Source organism: Diceros bicornis, chromosome 1 (assembly GCF_020826845.1).
Source record: "Diceros bicornis minor isolate mBicDic1 chromosome 1, mDicBic1.mat.cur, whole genome shotgun sequence".
NCBI lineage: Eukaryota > Metazoa > Chordata > Mammalia > Perissodactyla > Rhinocerotidae > Diceros > Diceros bicornis.
Genome location: NC_080740.1, coordinates 7,031,689 through 7,054,696, shown reverse-complemented (window position 1 = coordinate 7,054,696; position 23,008 = coordinate 7,031,689). Strand labels below are relative to the sequence as shown.

At 35.5% G+C, this 23,008-nt stretch overlaps 1 protein-coding gene across 1 annotated transcript in view; it reads left to right on the top strand.

Moving 5' to 3' along the window:
- The window catches only part of AP3B1 (adaptor related protein complex 3 subunit beta 1), a 254,331-nt gene that overhangs the window by 134,341 nt on the left and 96,982 nt on the right, over positions 1–23,008 (top strand). Inside the window, exons 15-17 of the mRNA XM_058567328.1 lie at positions 5,884–6,060; positions 16,764–16,950; positions 17,912–18,042. Coding sequence (XP_058423311.1) covers positions 5,884–6,060; positions 16,764–16,950; positions 17,912–18,042 — 495 coding nt within the window. The remainder of the gene's footprint in view (positions 1–5,883; positions 6,061–16,763; positions 16,951–17,911; positions 18,043–23,008) is intronic.

Here is a 23,008-nt window from a genome sequence, read left to right as displayed (position 1 = left end):
GATAATACCCACTTTTATGGGCATATCCATAGAACATTTACAAAAAGTCAGGAATATACTTGGATATAAAGAAAGCTTAAAGATTTTATGTTTTTTAACATTAAGCAATAAAATTAATATTAAATAATTTAAAAGGATACCAGACCAGTTGTGAAGTAAGAAATATAGTTTTAGATCAAAGAAAAAGTTTAAAGAAAAAATGCAAGCTTTTCATGAAACATAGAAAAAGAAAATGCATTATTCTAAAATGTGTGGGACATGGCTAAAGCTATCACTGCCACCATTTTTAAAGTAGAGACCAGAAATAAAAGAATTTGGAATTTGTCCTAAGAAATTTGAAAAAGAACAATGAAACAAAGTATAAAAACCTAAGAGAGATGAAAGTTGATTTTGTAAAACAAAATACCAAAAAAATACATAGGTGAAATTGATAAATACATCTTAAATCTGGTCCTTTGGAAAGACAATAAAGTAGAAAACCCTTCTTGATTCTGATAGAGATAAAGAGAGAAAACAAAAGTAGACCAATTGCGAATGTGATACAGGAGAAATTAAGATAATTACAAGAAAACTATATGCAACTCTGTAGCAAAAATTTGAACTTTTGGAGCCTGTAAAGGTAATGTGAGCTGTTACTATTTACTTAACACATCTGAGGGAGCTGAAGTGCTTGAAGTGGGACAAGGAAGAAGGAAGCAAGACATCTTGTGATGCAGAACTGGGAAAATGGTCAGGGAGTGGAGGTACAAGCCACTCCAGAAAAAGGTGGTGAGGGAGGGAGGTAGCCAACAACAGCTTCAATACAGGAAAGGGGAGTGAGTGAATCCCCAGAATCTCTTTGCTCCAAACAGTCAAGAAAGCTATTCACATAAGAACAATAGCCACGTGGAAAAGAAAACAGGGTTTTGTTCATCTGACCAAGTACCTGTTGAATATTTTTGTGTGTGTGTGAGGAAGATTGGCCCTTAGCTAACATCTGTGCCAATCTTCCTCTATTTTGTATGTGGGACACCACCACGGCATGGCTTGATGAGCGGTGTGTGTAGGTCTGCACCCAGGATCTGAACCCGCGAACCCCAGGCTGCCAAAGCAGAGTGTGCAAACTTAACCACTACACCACTGAGCCGGCCCCTAAATGAGGGCAAGTGATTCTAAAATGGAAAGCTTAGCTTGAGAGCCTTAAATGAGACAGACCTCTCTCTTCCTGAGTCTCTACCTATTTCACCCTGAATCCAGGGGTGATACCTTAAACCACAGTGATTTTAGCAAGGGCCAATCTGACCAGTGTCAGAGGACAAGAGGACAAAATTGAGCATATTTTCCCTTAGTGCCTAAGCCACTTTATCAGGGCAGAATCCTTGGCTCATCTACCCTCCAGGAGGAGAGGGAACAAAAGTAACAGCCAGACGTCTTCTCACCCTGGCCACCTTATCCATAAAACAGGAGGCAGAAGAAAGTGGGAAAATACCGACGTGCAAGCGTGCAGGGATAGGAAGAGGATCCTGGTCTGGAAAGGCTGGCTCTTGGGGAAGCTGCAGATGGCCACAAGGGAGCCATTGCACAATGTTGCAGAAGAACAGGGCAAAGGAATAATCTTTCATTTGATTGATGAGTAAATGAGGCCCTTTGAGGTGAAGTTATTTGTCTCCATGATACACATGATCAGTCTGAACCAGTCATCTTGCCTTGCTGGCTGGTTTTTTTTCTTGTATGGCACTCCCACTTTATCTCTGCCCAGTGGCCATGGTGATCTCTGGATTCAGACGTGGAGTTCCAGTCCTGGCCTACCACTGACAAGCTGTGAGATATCGGGCAAGTTTCTGAATCCCCTTGTGCCCCAGTTTCCCCATATATCAAGTAGGGATAATGGGTTCTAGGGCTTTTGTGATAATTGACTAGGAAATTGGGTAAAGTACCTGAAAACAGTGCCAGGCACATGCTAAGAGCTCAATAGATGTTAGCTATGTAATTTTTAAAAAAAGAGAACATAGATTTTTATTGTATTCAAGACTTTGATGCCATTGTTATTAGTAAGTGGCAGAGTTGAAAATATTAAAACTAAAATTTAAATTAATTCTACTTTTAAAATTCAGATTGAATAGATGTTGATAGTGCAGTCAACTTATATGTTCTGATTGTGTGTATATATATGTATATAGATTTTTAGTGAGGAAGATTGTCCCTGAGCTAACATCTGTGCCAGTCCTCCTCTATTTTGTATGTGGGATGCTGCCACAGCATGGCTTGATGAGCAGTGTGTAGGTCTGTGCCTAGGATCTGAACCCGCGAACCCCAGGCCAGCCCCCTGATTGTGAATATTTTATCTTTTGGAATATCCTTCATTTGTAGTAAATACTACTTTTGGAGCAAAGTTCTTCCAAAATAAAATGCATGCTACCTGAGGATTGTTCTGTCAGGGTTTTACATAATGCTTAACGAGATGGATGAGGATTTCATATTATAAAAGAACAATTGAAAGATCTTCTGTAAAGACCACTTAGTAATATTGAAATAGCACTTTATGTGCTCCTTGCCCAGGTGCGTCAGTGAACGCCTGTCATTTCACAAGTCCGCTACGCTTGCCCTGTTACCCCAGCTTCATTCAGACTTCAGTTTTAATGCATGTTGAGTCCAGATACAGAATACTGGATCTGATTTACTGTTTGTATGCAGTTTGTTAGATGTCTGCTGATTTTGCCTTTAACAAATTTAAATAAATAAAATTGGTGTTTTTGCAGGATTTGCTTTACATTCTTGTATTGTACAGTGGGCTGGTGTTAAAACACAATAACTTTTATTTTTTTGTGAGAAAGACCGGCCCTGAGCTAACATCTATTGCGAATCCTCCTTTTTTTTTTTTTCCCCCTTTTTCTCCCCAAAGCCCGAGTAGATAGTTGTATGTCATAATTGTATGTCATAGTTGCACATCCTTCTAGTTGCTGTATGTGGGACGCTGCCTCAGCATGGCCAGACAAACGGTATGTCGGTGCGCCCCGGGATCCAAACCCGGGCTGCCAGTAGCAGAGCGCGTGCACTTAACCGCTAAGCCACGGGGCCGGCCCCATCACAATAGCTTTTAAATTGACCTGCTTACGGAGTGATCTGTAAAATCTTTCTCAATGTCTTTCTGTAACTGCTGAGGTCAGCTAGGAATCATGATTTGTTTTTGCAGGCAAGTTAATGGGTTAAAATGGCAGTGGAAACTGCCTTCTGGATAGAAGGTTTAAAAGTGCACTTAACCACTTACTCAGGGTGTTTAGAATAAAGAATCAAGCAAAGTCATTTTGTCTTTAAATCCAGTTTGTCTTTGAAAATAGTGGAAAGCAGAGGTTCATAATGCAAGTATTATATCATATGCCTACGTGTGTATTATTAGGTTGGTTTGAGTTCAGTCTTCCTATTTATTCTGTGGTTGAAAAGACCATGGAGAACAAAAAGTGACTAATTTTCTTACTTGCTGTTTTTTCAGTTGCTTCAAATCTTTGAAAGTAGTGGCCATGGGTTTGTAGTATCAGTGATGTACAAATGAGAGCCCTATAACTTAATCGGAAGAGAAAGGGAGGGCTGGAGTCTGAAAATCTTATGATTCTGATTCCAGCCAAATGCATGGAAACATTAGGTTTGTCAGTTTCCTAAGCTTTTTAATAAAATACCATCACCAAAAGTTTGGTATAAATATATTTATATTGATATTATTTCTTGTTGTGGAGAAGTTTTCTAAGTTTTTAAAATGTTTACTTGGAAATTTTATTACCTCAGTTTTAGAACCTCTGAATATTATCTGACACGACCACCACCTTGAGATTTTCCTTGTGAGCATTAGAATTTATTGATTTTTAATCTTTTTCAACTCCTTGAAATATATGCATTATGAATGTTTAGAGTGTTTAAATATTCTTATTTTAAACACTCTGGGTATATTAATGAATAGGAATATAAACAATCTCTTTAAACTTTTTGGGATTGTCTTTTTAATTGCAAAAAAGAATTATAAGTGTGTTACCAGAAGAACATTACTTAAAGTGGGGTAATACATTGTGATATGCCATAGAATTCTAATTTTTATACTAGCAATATATAATAAAATATTTAAGAAAAATAAATCTAGCATAACTGAAGTCTGACGTTGCCCATATATTCTTATTTAGAGGTATCTTTCATTACGGCAGGCAACTTGAATTGCTTCATACTGGAAAATTTAATGTACCACTCAATTATTGTGTGTTAGCCCAATTTAAAATAATAGATTGGGAGTAAGGTCTTAATGCATTGTAACCTTTGGAACATTAGAAATAACCTCTTTCTTTCCAGAAATCAGTATATAGTAAGGATATCAGTTTTATCCTACTGCATAAATAGATTTGTAATAGCATTTAGTATTATACTTATTACTTATTTAGTACTTATACTTATTACATAAGTATACTGATTTCTTCTCTCTTACTAAACTTATTCTAATATTAATTTAAAGATGATGCTGTTATGATATTTGAAAATATATACTTTGATTTTAAAGCTTTTTTGATGACCTCATTCTGATTCTGGTGAAAGATACAACTTAGGAGTGTCTTAACAATTTTATATTATTTCATAAAACGGATGTTTTGAAAGAATTTGAGACAGTGGGTTTTGTGATAAAATTTTAGCTGCACAAAGGTCCTTATTGTCACTTTCTTCTTTAACAGTCATACTATGTACAGTTGTGAAACTGATTAAAATATTAGGACTTTATTTGAGGAATTAGAAAAAGATTTCATAAAAGGAATATTGTCTTTTCTTGTGATGCTACCTCTTGGTGATAGTCATTGGCTTTTTCATTTATTGTGAAAAGAAAATTTTCTATACTAGGTGAAAATGTTCACAGAAACTAATTTACATACCCCTTCAAATTCCTTTTGGAATAGGGGAGAACAATAGGTAAACAAATAGTAATAAAACTAATTTACATACTCTAAAATGTTGGTCTTAATGGTGCTGATGGAAAGTTTCCAATTTGTAGCAAAGCAGTTATTTTTAAGAAACAAATTTTATTGAAATGTACTTTGTTTAAAAAAATATATATTGCCAAATGCAATATTGGACAGATTTATCTTATTTCTTTTGTTGATGACCAAATAATAGACCTGGATTCATGATTTTATAAGCAGACCTTGATGATCTTGTCAGTTTTGTGTATTTCCAATGCGGTAGATGCAAATACGTAGAGGACAATAACAGTTTTGATTTGGAATCATAGTCTTTAATGGATCTATTCCTTTTTCTTTATTATCCATGGCTTCTCAAAACATGGGTTACAGACCACCTGTCTCAGGAATCATCTGTGATGCTTCGTAATGTGTGGATTCTTGGGCCCCACTATAGAATACTGTCTTGGTAGAATACTGCAGTTTTAGTAAGAACCGTAGATGATTTTTATGGGCATCGAGGTTTGTGAACCAGTGCCCTAGAGCAGGGGTGGGCACACTTTTTCTGTAAGTTGCTAGATAGTAAATATTTTCCACCTTATGGTCTTTGTTGCAACTGCTCACCTCTCCTATTACAGCATAAAAGCAGCAACAGTAAATACATGAACAAATGGGCATGGCCAGCCAGATTTGGGGCACAAATTTACAGATTTCTGATAGAATCAAGATTCTAGACAGATAGTTTTTCCTCTATGAATCTATTCTAAGATATTATCTCTGAAATCAGTTTTCATGTGATTTTTTGTGTGTTTATTTTTTGATAACTGGACAAAATCTGTAAATATAAGAGCATTTCCTGGATATATATTAAATGAATTAATAGACTTAAAACCTTGATATATTGAAAGCCTTTTCTATGTTAATATTCAAGAGAGTATGATTATCTTATTTGTAACTATGTAATGTGCTTCTAATATAGGTTCCTGTGGCTAGAGCAAGTATTCTTTGGCTAATTGGAGAAAACTGTGAACGAGTTCCTAAAATTGCCCCTGATGTTTTGAGGAAGATGGCTAAAAACTTCACTGGTGAAGATGATCTGGTAAAACTGCAGATTTTAAATCTCGGAGCAAAATTGTATTTAACCAACTCCAAACAGGTAAGAGGCTAATTTTTAGTCTACCGCTGTGATACCTGCTTTCTTCTTTACCCTGATCAAGCAGCTAAGGTCTCTTCATGCATTAGTCTGTCCATTAGACGATAGGCGTGCAAAGAGATGCCATTCTAGTCTAGTAGAGGAGAACAACAGATAAAAAATGAGATAATATATGGTAAGCACTCTAACAGAAGTATTGAGATACAGTGGAACTCCGGAGGAGAAAGTTAGTGAAAGTCTGAAGTAGAAGGAGGTGAGAGATCAGAGAAAGTTTCATAAAGGATAAGACTCTTGAAAGGGCTTGTAAGCAGTGGTTTACTGCACAGAATAAGGAAAGAGGAGAGCAGAGGGTCAGTCATGGAACAGCTTGGTGCTTTCAAGAAACTTAAAGCTGAGTCTGGAAAGGTAGGCAAGGTCATGACTCAGAGTTGCAGGTGCTCTGGACCTTGTCCTCCAGGTGAAGGGGAAACGATTAAATATTTTTTAATTGTGGTATAATTTACCAGATTTGCAGTTTAGAATATTCATTTTTTAAATCCGTTGACTCTTTGAGGAATTGTTGGTAAGAGGAATCACCTCTATGTATAAGATACATGGAATCACTTCTGTGTATAGAATAGGGACTTCCCATCCTTCTTCCTGTATCTGCAGTGCTGTTGTCCATGGGTGGAGGACTTAACCTGATCAGTGAGACTGGAAAAGGATTCTTACTCATTTGCAGCTAGGCCTCTGAGTAGGCTTTATAGTCCATGTCCTGTCTCTGTTTCTCTCTAATTTTTCCTTTCTCTCTGACTCTTACTTTGCCTCCGTGGATTTTTTTTTTCTCTGTTTCCGTCTCTCTGTCTTTGTTTTTGTCCCCCTCCTCTCCAGAACTCTCTCTGCCTGTGTATCTTTCTGACATCCTTCACCCCTTCACACATGCGTGCGCGCACACACACGTCACCACTACAGTCTAATGTCTGTGTCTCTTTCTCTTCTTCCTCTCCCATCAGTGTTCATCTCTCCCTTATTGTATTTGCTGTATGTATCTCTCTCTCCTGCCTTCTCTGCCTACCCACAGGCCACACTCGTGCTCTAGTAGCTGATGTTGGCCATTCAGAATCTTCAGGTTGACTCCTCAAATTCATTTCTTGTATGCTTTGGGATTGTCTTCATCCCTAATTGTGATATGAGTTGTGTTATTGTAACTCTTGCTGATTGGTGTACAAGATTTATGACCGAATAATTGTGAATATTTTGAGCATATTTCCATATTTAGATTTTATCTTTACATTTTAGGTCAGTCTTTGAAAGGCATCAGTTAATCGTTTTCAAGTGTCATGTACATGTCTTTTTTTTTTTTTTTTTTTTAATTTTATTTATTTATTTATTTTTCCCCCAAAGCCCCAGTAGATAGTTGTATGTCATAGCTGCACATCCTTCTAGTTGCTGTATGTGGGACGCGGCCTCAGCATAGTGGGAGAAGCGGTGCGTCGGTGCGAGCCCGGGATCCGAACCCCGGGCCACCAGCAGCGGAGCGCGCGCACTTAACCGCTAAGCCATGGGGCTGGCCTAATGTACATTTCTTAATGTGATAAGTTACTTTTTAAAAACTGAGTGAATGAAAGGAAACCTGTTTGCTGTTGAGTTTCTTGTTTATTGATAAAAACTTATTTTAGCTTCACACTCCCAGTGTTCACTAAATCCATGTGATATAATGAAAGTCAATATAACACCTAGAATATTATGATCGTTATGACTTTCTGTCTGGTTTGGCCACTCTAAATCTATCTTAAAGATTATTATAAAAGAAAAATAATACAAAATTAATATGTTAATCAAGACTGAAAGTAGTTATGTCTTACAAAACTACATGAAAGTTCTGTCTTTGGCCCTCATCTTTGTAACTGTAAATAACCAGTAATGGAATGTAGTACTCTTTGTTCAGAAATTGTAGAATGTTTTCCATATCTTTTTATCCAGTGTATTTGAAGACAACATAGTTTGCGCACAAATATTTTTTTTCTTGAGTGGTATTATTAATTGAAGTTTTGGAGCCCAGCTTCTGAAGTGTTCTATTTTATATTTTAGAATTATATTTCTAGATAACCACAATAGACTCCACCACCAGCTGGTGAAAACATAGAGATGTTTATAAAATATACCAAATTTTCACATATATTTTTATATAACTCATTGTTTTTAAATGATTAAATATAAAAACAGATGAATAAAGGTGTCCTGTAGAGTTGTGCTCTGTTCTGCAGTTTCTCATTTCTCAAGAAAAGGGGTTTGAGAGAATTGCTAAGTTAAAATTAGCATTAAAGAATGATTTCTAGCACCATCAACTTGACAGCATTTTTAGGTCTTATGGTTCATACCCTTTGGATGTGAGACAGAGACTAAAATGATTCCTTTGACCTAAATGTAAAAAATTATCTTCTGTACTTATTTATGTTACCATCTTTAAAACTGAACTACGGAGACTAAGCCACAGTATTCAGGGACTGGTTTGCCATGAGGTCCTGATATTTATTTGTAGATTTGACTTCCCTGTGGTCTAGATACCTCAGTGAGCATTTCCAGAATATTTATTGAATTATTTAGTTATGGAAAATGTCTAAGTTGATTTTTATAAGGTTTAGCACATTGTGTTCATTTGTATGCTTAAGGAATAATTGAATAATAAATTTCTTTAATATCTCAAAATGTTTTTACTTGGTATAGAAAAAAATTACAAAATTAGTCAACAGTCTGCTTTCAGTATGGTTGAGTTAGCTCCTACAGGACTGACTCTCCCATAGAGAACAACTATAAACTCTGGAAAAATACAAAAAATCAGTAACTGCCGGAAGTCTCAGAAGAGTAAAGAAAAGCAGGAAGATTCTGGAGGAGAATTGACACTTGGAAAAAGGGAGTGGCACAGAGTAAATTTCCCTGCTTTTATGGTTTTTATCCTTAGGACAGGCTATAGTTGGCACTACGCATAGAGGCTAAAACTCCAGAAGGAAACCCAGAGTCCTTCTGGCCTAAGAAAGTAGAGGGCATAGTTCAGGAAAACTAGAGATACTAGAAAGTTAAGGAAGAATTCTAGAAAGGGGAGAGCCAGGGTGGGGGAGCTTCAGAATCTGTGAATAACTCTGCCTGAGTCTCTGGCTGACCCCTGACCCACACATGCCCACAGTGGATTCAGCGCAGCACAGCCAGGAATAAAGGGACTGAACTGAAATTTGAGCTGCACCAAAGAGACCAAGTTCGCACTTTGAACCCGACCAAGTTAATCGCCTGCTAAAACAAACAAACAAACAAAAATCAATACTCATTTAAAGAGTATAACAATGTCCAGGGTCTCTACAATGTAACATTCATAATGTCCAAGATACAATTCAGAATTACTATACATAACAAGAACCAGAATGAGGAGTTACGGTTTAATGGGTATAGAGTTTTAATTTGTGAAGAGACAAATATTTCTGGAGATGGATGGTGGTGATGGTTGCACAACACTGTGAATATACTTAATGCCACTGAACTGCACACTTAAAAATGGTTAAAATGGTAAGTTTTATGTATATTTTACCACAATAAAAAATAAGAAGAGGAAAATGTGATCAGTTTTCAAGAAAAAAACAAAAAATAACAGAAATCAACTCTGAGGTGGCCCAGATGTTGGAATTTGCAGGCAAACATTTTGAAGCAGCTTTTATAACTGGGGTTGGTGATATAAAGGAAAATATATTCACAGCGAATGAAAAGATAACAGCAGAGAAATAGAAACTATAAAAAAAAATCAAGGGGCCGGCCCGGTGGCACAAGCGGTTAAGTGCACGCGCTCCGCTGCGGCGGCCCGGGGTTCGCTGGTTCGGATCCCGGGCGCGCACCAACGCACTGCTTGGTAAGCCATGCTGTGGCGGCGTCCCATATAAAGTGGAGGAAGATGGGCACAGATGTTAGCCCAGGGCCGTCTTCCTCAGCAAAAAAAAAAGGAGGAGGATTGGCGGATGTTAGCTCAGGGCTGATCTCCTCACAAAAAAAAAAAAAAAAAAAAAAAAAAAAAAAGAATCAAATGTAAGTTCTAGAACTGAAAAATACAGTACCTGAAAAATCAACATCTTGTCTGATCTTTAATATTATATTTATTCTTTAACATTTTAATATTTTTCTTTCTGGGTATAGAGAGATAAGCTGCTTCATACAGTTTTTTGCAAACTCTATTATATTATGTTTAAGACTTTAGGTGAACTTCTGTAAGCATCTTTAATCTTCTGACTTGGGCTGTTTCAGATGTAAGTTTGTATTGGAAAGCATTTTAACCATGTATGATGACTCCACAGAACTCTTTGATATCAGTTACTGTGAGGCAGGTAGTGATTGAGAGTACAGGCTCTAATGTTACTCTGTCTAGCTTCAAATCCTGTTTTGCCACTTACTAGCTACATGATTTTGGACAAATTATATGACTCAGTTTCTTTATCTATAAAACAAGAATTATGATAATATAGTCAGTTCTTTATAATACAACAAATATGTTCTAAAAAGTCATTGCACTTTACAAAATTGCACAAAGAAAAACCACAGGGATTATTAGAAAAATGGATCTAGAGGCACAACACTCAACTTCATTGATGACACATTTGAAAAAAAGAAAAGAACCTAATAAAAACAGGAGCACAGTTTTGCACATGTTAAGTGGTTAAGAAATACGTAAATACTAAAATGAATATAATTCTTTACCTTGAAAGAGACCTGAGGTTTGCTTGTGGAAATGGGTGTTGGAAAGGTTGTATTTGTAAGTTAAGTGGTGGAAGCGGGGTTAATCTGAAATTGGATGGAAAGTTGTACCACCAAATGTGGCCGATAACTTGTGTGGTGATCTGAGGTAGATGTTGAGGTGGGTATGTTCCGTTTTTCCTACGCAGCCCGGTTCAGCTGGGTGCAGTTTTATGCCTTCACCTAGTGTTTTCTTGCAGACGAAATCATGCCTAAGCAAACACAAAAATCACGTTATGCCCAAATTATTTCCTAATATATTGAATTGGAACAAATGCACATTTTCAAAACAATCACTAGAGCAGAACTGACTGTTCCTACCTCACAAAGTTGTTAGGAGGATTAAGTGAGACAGTCCATGTAAAGTGCTAGGGTTTCCTGGCACATAATAGTGCTTAGTTCACGTTAGTTACCCTGCTTTTTTGTAACCCTAATTTACACTATTAACCAACTGCTAGATTGTTCTTAGAGAATACGATTATTTACAGTAAGGGAACTAGTCCAGTTACTGAGAATCTTTATTCTCATTAGGAAAAACTCTCGATTTGGGTTTATCCTGCTGAGAAAAGAGTTTGCCGAAATCCCTCTTTGATAGTTTATGAGGAAAATAATTGTTAGATATGAATATCAAGAGTGAGATATTCTATCACTGTTAGATGTAGTGATAAGTAACATAAGTTAGTTTTACTTAGCTCATGTTTTTATTTTTAATTATGAAATAATACAAATGTATAAAAAAGTACAAAATAGCATAAATACATATATAGCTACCACTAAGATTTAAGTTGATGTTTTTGCTGTATTTATTATTATTTTTTAAGGGAATGTAACAGGTAGAGGTAAAAACCTGAAGTTCCCATTCGCACCTTCCTTCCTTCCCCATTGGTAGCCACTGTTGTATTGGTAGTGTGTTTCAATCATGCATGTTTTATACTCTTATTATATGAGTATGTATCCACATACAATGTATGTTATTCTGTGGATTTTGAAATTTTGCATCAGTATGTATTCTACTTTATGTATAGTTTTGCAACTTACTTTCTTCACTTAATACTGTATTTTTAAAATAGTGACGTGTAGATATAGTTCATTCCTTTTAATTAACTCTGATTTTCTGTGAGACAGGTTTTTGACTTTTCTGCTGTTAGCAAAGAAAGTATTTCACTGAGTATCTTTAGTACTTGTATTTTCTTTGTGTCACTTTTTAGATTTTTTGATTCTTAGTGAGAAATTTTATAAATCATACTGATGATTTGGGAATCCTCCCTGAAGTTAAAAGCAAATTCTCTCTTGCCCTGTGATTCGGGTCTTTGGAGAAATCCATCCCCGCCCCTGGCCCCTTCAGCATGACTTAGCAAATGGGGCTCAAGCTCTGTGAGTGACACCTCTACCTTTTCTTGGATATTTTTCTTGGCATTAAAAAACTCAAGTAAGTATAACATATAAAGGAAGAATTTACAACTTTTCAAGTTGACAAAAATATGGATATTGTTAAATTCGTGAGATTCCATCCAAGTCACATAAAGAATCCCATTTAGTCATGAAGTGATGAAATTGATGAAATGGAACACTAGTCCTGCTTAGATTTGCCTCTGGTGTAGGTTAAGAATTCTGTGTGGCTTTCCTTCATTTACCAAACGCATTTGCCAATATCCTTCTTTTTAAAAATAACAACTATGTGGAACCAATATTAATCTTTGCTATGCTAAATGCTCAATTCTGTGTACTTTTTAAAATTTCTTAAACTAATAGTATATCTAAGCTGATTTTAGACGAGACTTTAAAAGACGTTTTTTATTATTTTGTGCTGACATTAAATATTTGAAGAAGGCTATTGTTAGAGCAAATATTTACCAGTTTATTATTTGTTAGAGTATTTAGGTAAAAATATGATGCTCATATTTTGAGAAGTTTTTTTAAATAATGAATTCCTTAATTTTTATATAGCAATACCCCAAATTCATTTTTCCTGTATCACAGAGACTTAGAGTCAATCTGAAGGGAATGTAATTGGTGTAAATAGTGTCCGGACAGCATTAGCTGTTAGTTGGTACCAGTAGTGATTCCTTAAATCTAAGCAGAAAAATTAACCTGGAATCAAAATTTAATAAATAGCTATATAGAATATATTGAATATTTCTGTTAATAAGGGTACATTGTATTATTCTCTTTGCTCATCTTGTATAATTTTATGAATAAAACCCATTTAGAAATACTGTTTAATATCCCGTCTCGTTTAGAATTGGTCATGTTAAAATGCTGCATTGTTTACTTGACTGCTGTCTGCTTTCTTTGTAACTGTTGCCCAGGATAGATCTAATTTATGTCTATTGTCTCGGTGTCCCATCCAGTTTAGGATTTGTCCCAAATTTTTCATTTTTAATGAAGTAGTATCATTAATAGTTGCATTAAAATAAGACACAGTAAGTTTGTAGACCTCTGCATTGTACTCCTAACCTCTGCCATGGTTTTGCTAATGGCATAGAAGACACAAGTGCAGTCAACAGAGATTTCATTTTAATATGTGAAGCATTTAAATCGGAAAGACTTTGTCTGTTTCCAACTTTTTTGAGATGCAGCATTAACTAACTTCTTAGTTTTAGAGCAGCATGGAGGTTGTGTCCTGGTAAAATGAAGTGTGATCTGACAAGGCAGTTGGGAAAAGCTAAGTCCTTTGCCTTCCTGTAGTGGTGAGATAAGTGTTTAAGTGTTTCATCTGCTGGCAACTTGATGTACCAGCGAGTTGGTGCCATGGCCTGTGTGAAGCACCCGTGGATGGAGCTGTAAGTGGACGGAGTCAGAGGAAGACGTGGGAAGTCAGAGGTTGGTTTTAGGTGAAATATGTGCAGGAGCCAGAGACAGAACAGTCCTGCACTAGATCATTAGAGAGAGTGGTCAGAGCACTCTCGCTACAGTAGTTTTGTCTTTTATTGTGTAGTGTAAATCTAAAACCTATTTATTTTGTTATTTGGCAGTTCTTTTTTTATTTTGTTATAAACCCAGCAGCAGTAAATTCTTAAAAATGAAAGCCTATACTTAATGAAGAATGAAGTACTGAATTTCTGTCTCAGTACTTAACACGCACAAAATGTTTATCAACATTTGCCGTCCACCGTGAGAGTTGTAGTGATGTCACTGCCACACAACAGCCGGAAGACATGACAAATCTGCTAAAAAAGGATCAGCATCTGTTTAAAGTTAGGAGTTAAGAAGATCATGCCTTAAGATGAGAAATATATGCAGGTGCAGAAGATGTTTACATCTCTCTCTGTGAAACGTGATCTCCTTTAGATCAAATAACTTTTTTAAAATTAATTTTATTTTTTATTCCAAGTTTTCTTTCGCTCATCTGAAAAATGAAGCAATAACTGTTAATGTATTGGCTCCATTAGCAGGAAAAGGACCTAAACAATGCTGATTTTTCAAATAGAAAATCAATTAATTCCAATAATAGTTCAACCTTTTTCACTCAAAGCTTTTGTATGTTTGTTCTGTCAGTGCTGTAAATGGAATCAAAGTAAAGCCTTTAGAAGTTTATTCTGTCAAAAATGCTGTAAATGCTATAGTAAATTTAAAAGCCCAACATGAAAGATAAAATTACTTGTTTTTGCCAAAAGGATGTTGTCATGGAAAAATCAATGTTCTTATTAAATTAAGAAAACTATAGAACAGAAATATTTTGGGATTGGTTGTGGTGCATGCAAACAAACTTGACTGGTTCTGCCAATTGAAATAAAACTATAATGGTCAAATTTACTGATATTTGATATATATAGTTTAACTGAACTACTGAGTTCTTGTGATGAAGTTAATATTGAAAAAACATTCTTCAGCATGACAGCATGCACTCTTGTACACAACTCTCTTTGCTGCATGTTACCAACAGGATTTTAGAAATGTGATTTTGTGAAAAACTGCTTTGTAAATTAACCTAAGCATCCTATATTGGCTTTTTTTGGCCAGGGGGGTGGGGTGGAAGGGAGTAAACGAAACTTTTGTATCTTGGTTAGATTTTGATTCAAAATCATTTGGAAATCTTTAAAGTGTTCACCAAATAGAGTGCCAAAACCTTCAGCTTTTGAAAATTTCGGCAAATAGCAATTCTTAGAAAAATTGTGCGAACAGGAAGACACTGAAATTTATCCTTATAAAAGCAAGGGAAGAACTGAACAAATTAAGTGGTAAGAGCTCAAGATTTATTTTAGAGGTTCTGTCATTTGCAGTGTCTCAACTATTGTGAAGACTTTTTTTGATGGAGCTCTTATTTTTAATTGGTTAAGTTTATATTTTGTATTAGAATGAAATGAAATTGAGAAGACAATTGATTTTGCAGTATCTAAATTTGGTGAAATATTTAAAAAAAGTATCAGTAGAGAATTATTTTAAAGTTTGTCTCATAAAAATAGTTTATCAAAGTGTCATTGAATGGAGGGGGAAAAGTTAAATATCTGGGCTTGAAATATTTGCATATTTCAACCTAAAAGAAAACATTGAGAATATCCTTCATCCAGCAGAATTTTCTTTGTGCTTACCAGATTGTTGGATACTGTAAAGAGGATATTTTCTGCATTAAAAATAGTATGATCTATAGAGAAGAGTAAATTCAAAATGTCAACAATTTCATAATTATTGATCATAAAATTAAATTTTGGACAAGATTGTAGATAATCTTATTTAAAAAAAAAAACAAAATAAGACCATATAAAAATACGTTCTTTAGGAAATACTAATGACTTGGTAACCAAATTCAGAATAGCTCTATTAACATTTTCACTTACACATTTTATAGTTCTACTTTATTCCGACTAGGTTAATGCTTTTTAGATACATTGTTCCTGAAAGAAGGTTGCTTTCTATGCAAATCAATTATCTTAGCCAATTATTATTGTAAAAGAGTTGACCACACCATTTCTGTACTTTGGCTTATTGTTCTAAAATTACTTTTAGCTCTGCCTGGCTTGATTGATTTTATTTTTTATCCGTTTCAAATGTCTATAAAATGTTCTAATATAGATTTTTTTTCCATGTATTATGAATCCTATTTAATTTATAGTTATATGTGTGTAACCTTCTAAATTAAAATTATGCTTTTTCAGTAAAATAACTGGAGTTTAAAATACAAACCTATTTTGTTAACATTTCAATTTTGGTTTAATTATTATTAAAATTATCTCAATATATGTTAATGTAGTACATTCAAAAATTGACTTAAGAAATCTTATTACCGTGTAAAAGCTACTATAATAAGTTGTTCCCTTACATAAGTAAATAAGTGACCAATATTACTAGAGGCCATAAGCAGCATGAGAAAAAAAATGGAAGAAGTCTTTTATCCTAGTTTTTAGAGGGCATCAGCAGCTTGCTTTTATGAAAAAGTAACAGCTAAATGCACTGCAAATAATTTGCAGTAATCCAGTTCAGTGATTCATGTGTCTGCTTTAATGGGTCATAATTCAGGGTAAAGTAACGGAGTGCAGTCAGAGTGCAGACTCGGCTTATGCCAGGGACAGTATCTCTTCATAAAGCACACCTCAGGAGAAGCTGTTTGCCAGCCCCCTAATACTCGATGATGTTTTGATGTCCTGCATATTTTTCCGATTAAGTTTTGAGTGCCATGTTTTTAGTTGTATTTCCACATTCATTATTCTCACGTAGACCCTTCAGCGGGTTTGCCATATATGATTATTTTTTTAATGATGCCTTTCTTTCCACTTCAGCAGTTTAATAATCTAGCACATGGCTGCTTCTCAGTACTCAGCATTCACCTCCCCAATACTGAAGAGGACATGTGCTTTGGCTTCAAAATTCCATTTCCAGTGTTAGAAATGCGTATTCCCTATGGAACAACATTTGTTTGACATAACCATTCATTTTTATTACCTCTTTAAATATGTTTATCCAGAGTTATCAATAATCATAAATAACTATTTTCATCTTGTTCTGTTTTTTTCCAACAGACAAAATTGCTTACCCAGTACATATTAAATCTCGGCAAGTATGATCAAAACTACGACATCAGAGACCGTACAAGATTTATTAGGCAGCTTATTGTTCCGAATGAGAAGAGTGGAGCTCTTAGTAAATATGCCAAAAAAATATTCCTAGCGCAAAAACCCGCACCACTGCTTGAGTCTCCTTTTAAAGGTATTATTATCAGAATATAACTGCAAAATATATCTAAAAAATTATGACAATATGTCCCGTTTCTAATGTGCTTAAAATTTATCTCTTAGAAAATATAAATGATTAGCATATGTAAATATATAAGGACAGTGTGCTTTCTACTCATTCCTCTGTTCTCCAGAGCAAGCTTTATATTAAAGTTTATATTTTTATAAACCTTATTTACCTAAATAATTTCAATCTTCTGATTTTATTTTTATTCTCCCTGAACATTTTAGCTGAACAATAGATAAAAGCTGTGTTGTTCTTGTAGACATTGACTTCATTTCTATTTTAAATAGATAGCTTTATTTAATGAGGAATAAAATTCACCTTAATAGTCGTTAATTAAATATTGTATGTGCACTAACAAACTTTACTAGAAAGAATTATTTCATAAAAGTATCCCTTTATATTTAAAATTGTTTTTCAAAGATGAAAATTGACGCATTTTTCCCAGCTTTTTAAAAGGAGTAATTATTTTATCAGCTTAACAAGTAACTATTACAGTTGGAGTCAAATGATTATATACCTTGGTTTTCATATTGTTTCTTATTTAATTGTTGTAAACTGATGAAAAGCAGTTCAGTTTTGTAGTAAAACTATTAAAATTCTGGATGTGTTTGTGCCAAGACATGTATATGGATTGTTTAACTGTGCTGTCATTCTTAATATTCACAGTAAAGTAATTTTTAGAGAAGCTACATTTCAGAGCAACACCTCTAAACACACTGACTGATTAGCTTTTTTATTGACCATTATGGGGGAGATTATTGTAATCTATGGACTGAAATCAGTTTTTTGACCTATGAAGAGCTTCCTAGTTTATATTTATTCCTTGACATTTGAGGTAATATGCCAATTACCTTGAGCTCTGATTAGGATTGTTCTCTGTTATATACAGCTCATATTGTTTATTTTATATTTTCCTCTGTTTTAATAGATAGGGATCATTTCCAGCTTGGCACTTTATCTCATACTCTCAACACTAAAGCTACCGGGTACCTGGAATTATCTAATTGGCCAGAGGTGGCGCCCGACCCATCAGTTCGAAATGTAGAAGTGATAGAGTTGGTAAGCTGATCTTTCTGAAATTAATTTTGTCAAGCAGTGGGAGATTCTAGAACAACTATTATTTAATATAAAAGGTTTTTTTGGGGGGATTGAAAATTTTTCTGGTATTTCTAAACGTAATGTGTTAGATGTATCTCACTGTTACAAGAACTAACTAACTATTGTAGTATTCCTATGTCATTGTACATGTACTGTTCCTTTTCTTCAAAGAAATAGAGAATTGAATTCTCTGCATCAGTGCCATCCACTGTGTTTTGGTATTGCAATTTGTGGTACTGCATTTGTAGCTGTGTAGATTCAATTTCTAAGGTATTTAATTTCATTGGATTGAGCTTTTTTTACTTTGTTTAGAGATTCATAAGCTTCCTGTCAATATTTTTCTAAATAATTTTTGTTGTTCTCTTCCAGAAAAACCATACAAAGTGTTCTTCTGGATTTTCTGGTGAACCTGCTTTAAGTGAAGCCTAAACATAAATAGGGAGCATTATGTACCAAAAATGTCCTTAGACAAGGTCACAATTAAAATGAATAATGCATTGCTTTCACATGAAAAAAGAAAAACTGTCTATAAATGTAGAGAAATATAAACAAGAGAAATAAAGAGAGGGGTCTTCTGATTGTCTTTAGAGATTGATTATGTGGAATATATCCAATGCTTTTTTAAGTAGAATTAATAAAAAAGAATAATTAGATATTACATTCTGGATGCTTTTCTGGTAGAAAAGATATATTGAACTAGGATTCAGATAACCAGAGTTCTTTACTACTAATTCTTATGGGAAAGTCAGTTAACCTCCTTGCTTATTAACTTGTCCATACACAATGGGAGAAAATCTTTATTACTGTAAATAGAAGAATTTCTATAATGAGCATAGCCATGTAATTTGATCCTCTTGAGAAATATGTTTCTCTTAACTACTCAAACTTATCGTGGCTTTAGAGCATGGCCAGAAGCAATAATAACTAATAATGGCTTCATTTAGCAAACTCTGGCAGTGTACTTTGATAATATTTTACAAACATTATCTTGTTTAAAGCTCATAGTGATTGTAAGTGATGGTTATTATTATTCCCATTTTGCAGATGAGGAAACTGAGGTTCAGAGAACCTAAGTAAATTGCCCAAGTTCACGTAGCTAGTAAGTGATGGAACTGGGATTCCAACCCAGATCTGTCTGAATGCATTGTTCTTGCTCTTTCTTACTGCATTTTATTATGTAACATGAGGAGAGGAAGCCTGAGCTTATTGGAAAATCTGTACTTTCCTTAGTACTTAGCATCATCATTTTCACGTTGTGACAAATTATCTCTATTTAGAGATGATGTTAAAAAATGTAAAAGTTATTAAAACTAATTGCATATCTATTTCTCCTTGCAACTAAGTTTGTTGATTTTCATTCAAATCTGTATACTCTTAAGTACTCTTAGAAAAGATTGGCTTATTTGTGGAACTTTTGGTCAGATGCTGGAATACAAAAAGAATGTTGTTTGTTGTGATTCTCTCCACAGATATACTCTCTCTCTGAGTTTCTTATTATGCCTGCTGGTTGTTTTTATAGTTGCGTCCTTTTTCATTATTGGATACATAGTGTTTTGGCCCAGTAGAACCATCTTTTTCTTTCTTTCTTTCTTTTTTTTTTTTTTTTTTGTGAGGAAGATCAGCCCTGAGCTAACATCCATGCCAATCCTCCTCTTTTTGCTGAGGAGGACCGGCCCTGAGCTAACATCTATTGCCAATCCTCCTCCTTTTTTTTTCCCCTTTTTTGTCCCCAAAGCCCCAGTAGATAGTTGTATGTCATAGTTGCACATCCTGCTAGTTGCTGTATGTGGGACACCACCTCAGCATGGCTGGAGAAGCGGTGCGTCGGTGCGCCCCAGGGATCCGAACCCAGGCCGCCAGCAGCGGAGCGCACACATTTAACCTCTAAGCCACAGAGCCGGCCCAGAACCATCTTTTTATCCTCCTCCCATGTCTACCCTGTCCCTCCTCCTTGCTGCCTCAGTCTACCAAAAAAGAATAAAATAAAATTAGTTTATCTTCTCAGAAACTGATAGCAATGCTATGCAATTTAACTTGGTCTCAGCAGTAGCCTTATATTGGCTGATAGATTGGTTGCTTGGCTGTCTTCTTCCGTTTTCATGTGCTCTTTTAAGCATTAACTACCTTATAGGGACAGTACTTACATAACCTGTTATCTTATGTTCGTTTCACCTGTCCAGTTCAACAGAGACAAATTAATTTCTTTTTCATTTTGCTGACTACATTCTGGAAATTAATAATTGTTAACTTATTATGGAGAATAATTATAACTGATGGAACCCAGTTGAAGAAAACTGTCGCTATCCGTTGATGCCACACAGAAAACAATTTCAGTGTATTGGTCTCTGGACGTATTGGCTTAAAATCATACCATAAGAGACACAATTAAATATAAAAATAATATACATAGTTTTATTATCTCACGCAGCTGCAGCAGTGCAGAAAGTAGTGTTCGTACAGTCTTTCTTGCCTCTCACTCTGCCTCACCTCGCTCCACAGTCACATCAGTGTATTTCATGTACATAATAGGCTATGTTATCCTAGTTTACTGTAAAGTGATCTTACAGGGTCACATCTCGTCACTCTGAAATATAACTTAGTAAGAAAAATGGCCCAGGTTTAGATAATCTGCTATTTTAATCAAAACAACAGGAAACCTACTCAGATTGACACTACAAGTCACTTGGAATTACACACTACCATTTCTAGGATATCAGATATAATGTATATTTATATTATGATAGCAGTAAGTTTTGAAGATCCTTTAGAATTTTTTTGCTTAGTTTTAGAAAATCCTTTTCCCCCCATTTGCAGAAAGACTATCTTTTGCATATCAAGGGTATTTTGCTTTATAAACATATCTGCTATCAGTATTTTCTCCCTCATAGGAACTTTCAAATTAGTGCCTCACTCTTCTTTTCCTCTTCTCTTTTCCCTGTTATTCTTTTGCTTAGAATTGTGTAATTATCATAGTCATAAGAGACCATAACAAAAATTAAAATATTTTTATTGTTAGTCTTTGCCCTTTAAAACCTAAAACTCCATGAATAGAGTCCATGGCCACGTGAAGGGTAATTTGCCCCTTTGAGCATAGAAGCCTAGTTTTCCTTATTTGTTGAGTTAGTCTTGCCCTGAAAGCCGTAGTGCAATTGAGTAATTTTTTTCCATAAATTGATCTGACATACTTTTTTACCAGACTTCAGAAAAATGTGTTTGTTTGGATTTAAGAAAAATATGAACTTCAGTGTTTACTAAATATAGGAGAACTTGGTTTATAGAATACTAGCTTTATTCATATTTGGAGGACAAAGCGTTTTAAATGTATATAAAAGGAAAGCAATACTGCTGATCTTATGTAAGTATCTTATTCAAATATATTCAAGTAACTTTTACTCATTTTTCTATTGTTGTCTAGATAGTAATTTTCCAGGTTGCTGAAGCTTGTCTTTTTAAGCAACGTACGTTAAGCCCTGAAGCCCTCTAGATCAGTGGTTTTCAACCCTAGCCGCACGTTATAATCGTATGGAGATCTTTAAACAAGACAAACCTATGTCAGACCTGCACCAGACCAATTAAATCAGAATCTTAGGTGAATCCCAGGCGTTAGCTTTTTTAATATTAGTATTTTTATTGTTTGTATTAGTATTTTAAAAATATTCTCAGGTGATTCTAGTGTGCATCCCGTGTTGAGAACCATTCTTGAATAAGAACCTCTGCCATGCTGTGAATTCGTTTACAACAAAACGTGTACTCTAGCAAACTGGCAAATAATATAACTCTGTTAAAAGTGTGATAAATGAGTCAACCATTTTTGACTTTTTAAAAAATATACATTTCTCTGCCCTTTAAAAGAGAATATTTGAAACATGATTTAACTTTTTCTTGATGAATCAGGTCACAATTATGAAAATAATTTATTTTACTTTAATACGCTGTGTTAAAGTCTTTAAGGGGCTATTCACACGACTAATAATTATTGTGCCAGACACACTTGAGATATATCAGTGTACAAAATGTTTAAAAATCCCTGCTCTCCAGAAGCTGACCTTCCAGCAGGAATAGACTGACAATAAAAACAAATATATAAATTATATAGTATATTAGAAAGTAACAGGGGCTGGCCCCGTGGCTTAGCGGTTGAGTGCGAGTGCTCCGCTACTGGTGGCCTGGGTTCGGATCGCGGGCGCGCACCGATGCGCTGCTTGTCCGGCCATGCTGAGGCCGCGTCCCACATACAGCAACTAGAAGGATGTGCAACTGTGACATACAACTATCTACTGGGGCTTTGGGGAGAAAAAGAAGGAGGATTGGCACTGGATGTTAGCTCAGGGCTGGTCTTCCTCAGCAAAAAGAGGAGGATTGGCATGGATGTTAGCTCAGGGCTGACCTTCCTCACACACAAAAAAAGAAAGTAACAAGTTCTGTGATGTAAAAAACAATTAGAGCCAAGTAGGATCAAAAGTGCCAGGCATGGGAGGTTGAAATTTTAAATAGAGTGGTCTCCCTGAGGTGACGTAGCACAGAGACTTGAAGGGACTGAGGGAGTGAGCCAGGCCATCATCTGGGGGAGTGTTGGAGGTGGGAACACCTAGGAGAAAGGCCCTAAGGTGGGAGCGTGCCTGGGGTGTTTGAAGGAACAGTAAGGAGTGGCTGGAGCAGAGGGAGCAGGAAGTCAGAGAGGGCGGGGGGGGGGGGGGGGGGAGGCGGGGTCGAGGAGGGCCGAGCAGCAGACTATTGTAAGGACTTCAGCTTGTTCTCTGAGTGAAATGGGGAGCCATTGCAGGTTTCAAACCCGAGAAGGGCTTGATTGGACTTTTCAATAGGATCATTCTAGCTGCTGTGTTGAGCAGACTTGTAGTAGGGGGCTGAGGGGTGGGAAGAGAAGCAAGAAAACCAGTTAGGAGGCCGTAGCAGTAATCCAGGAGGG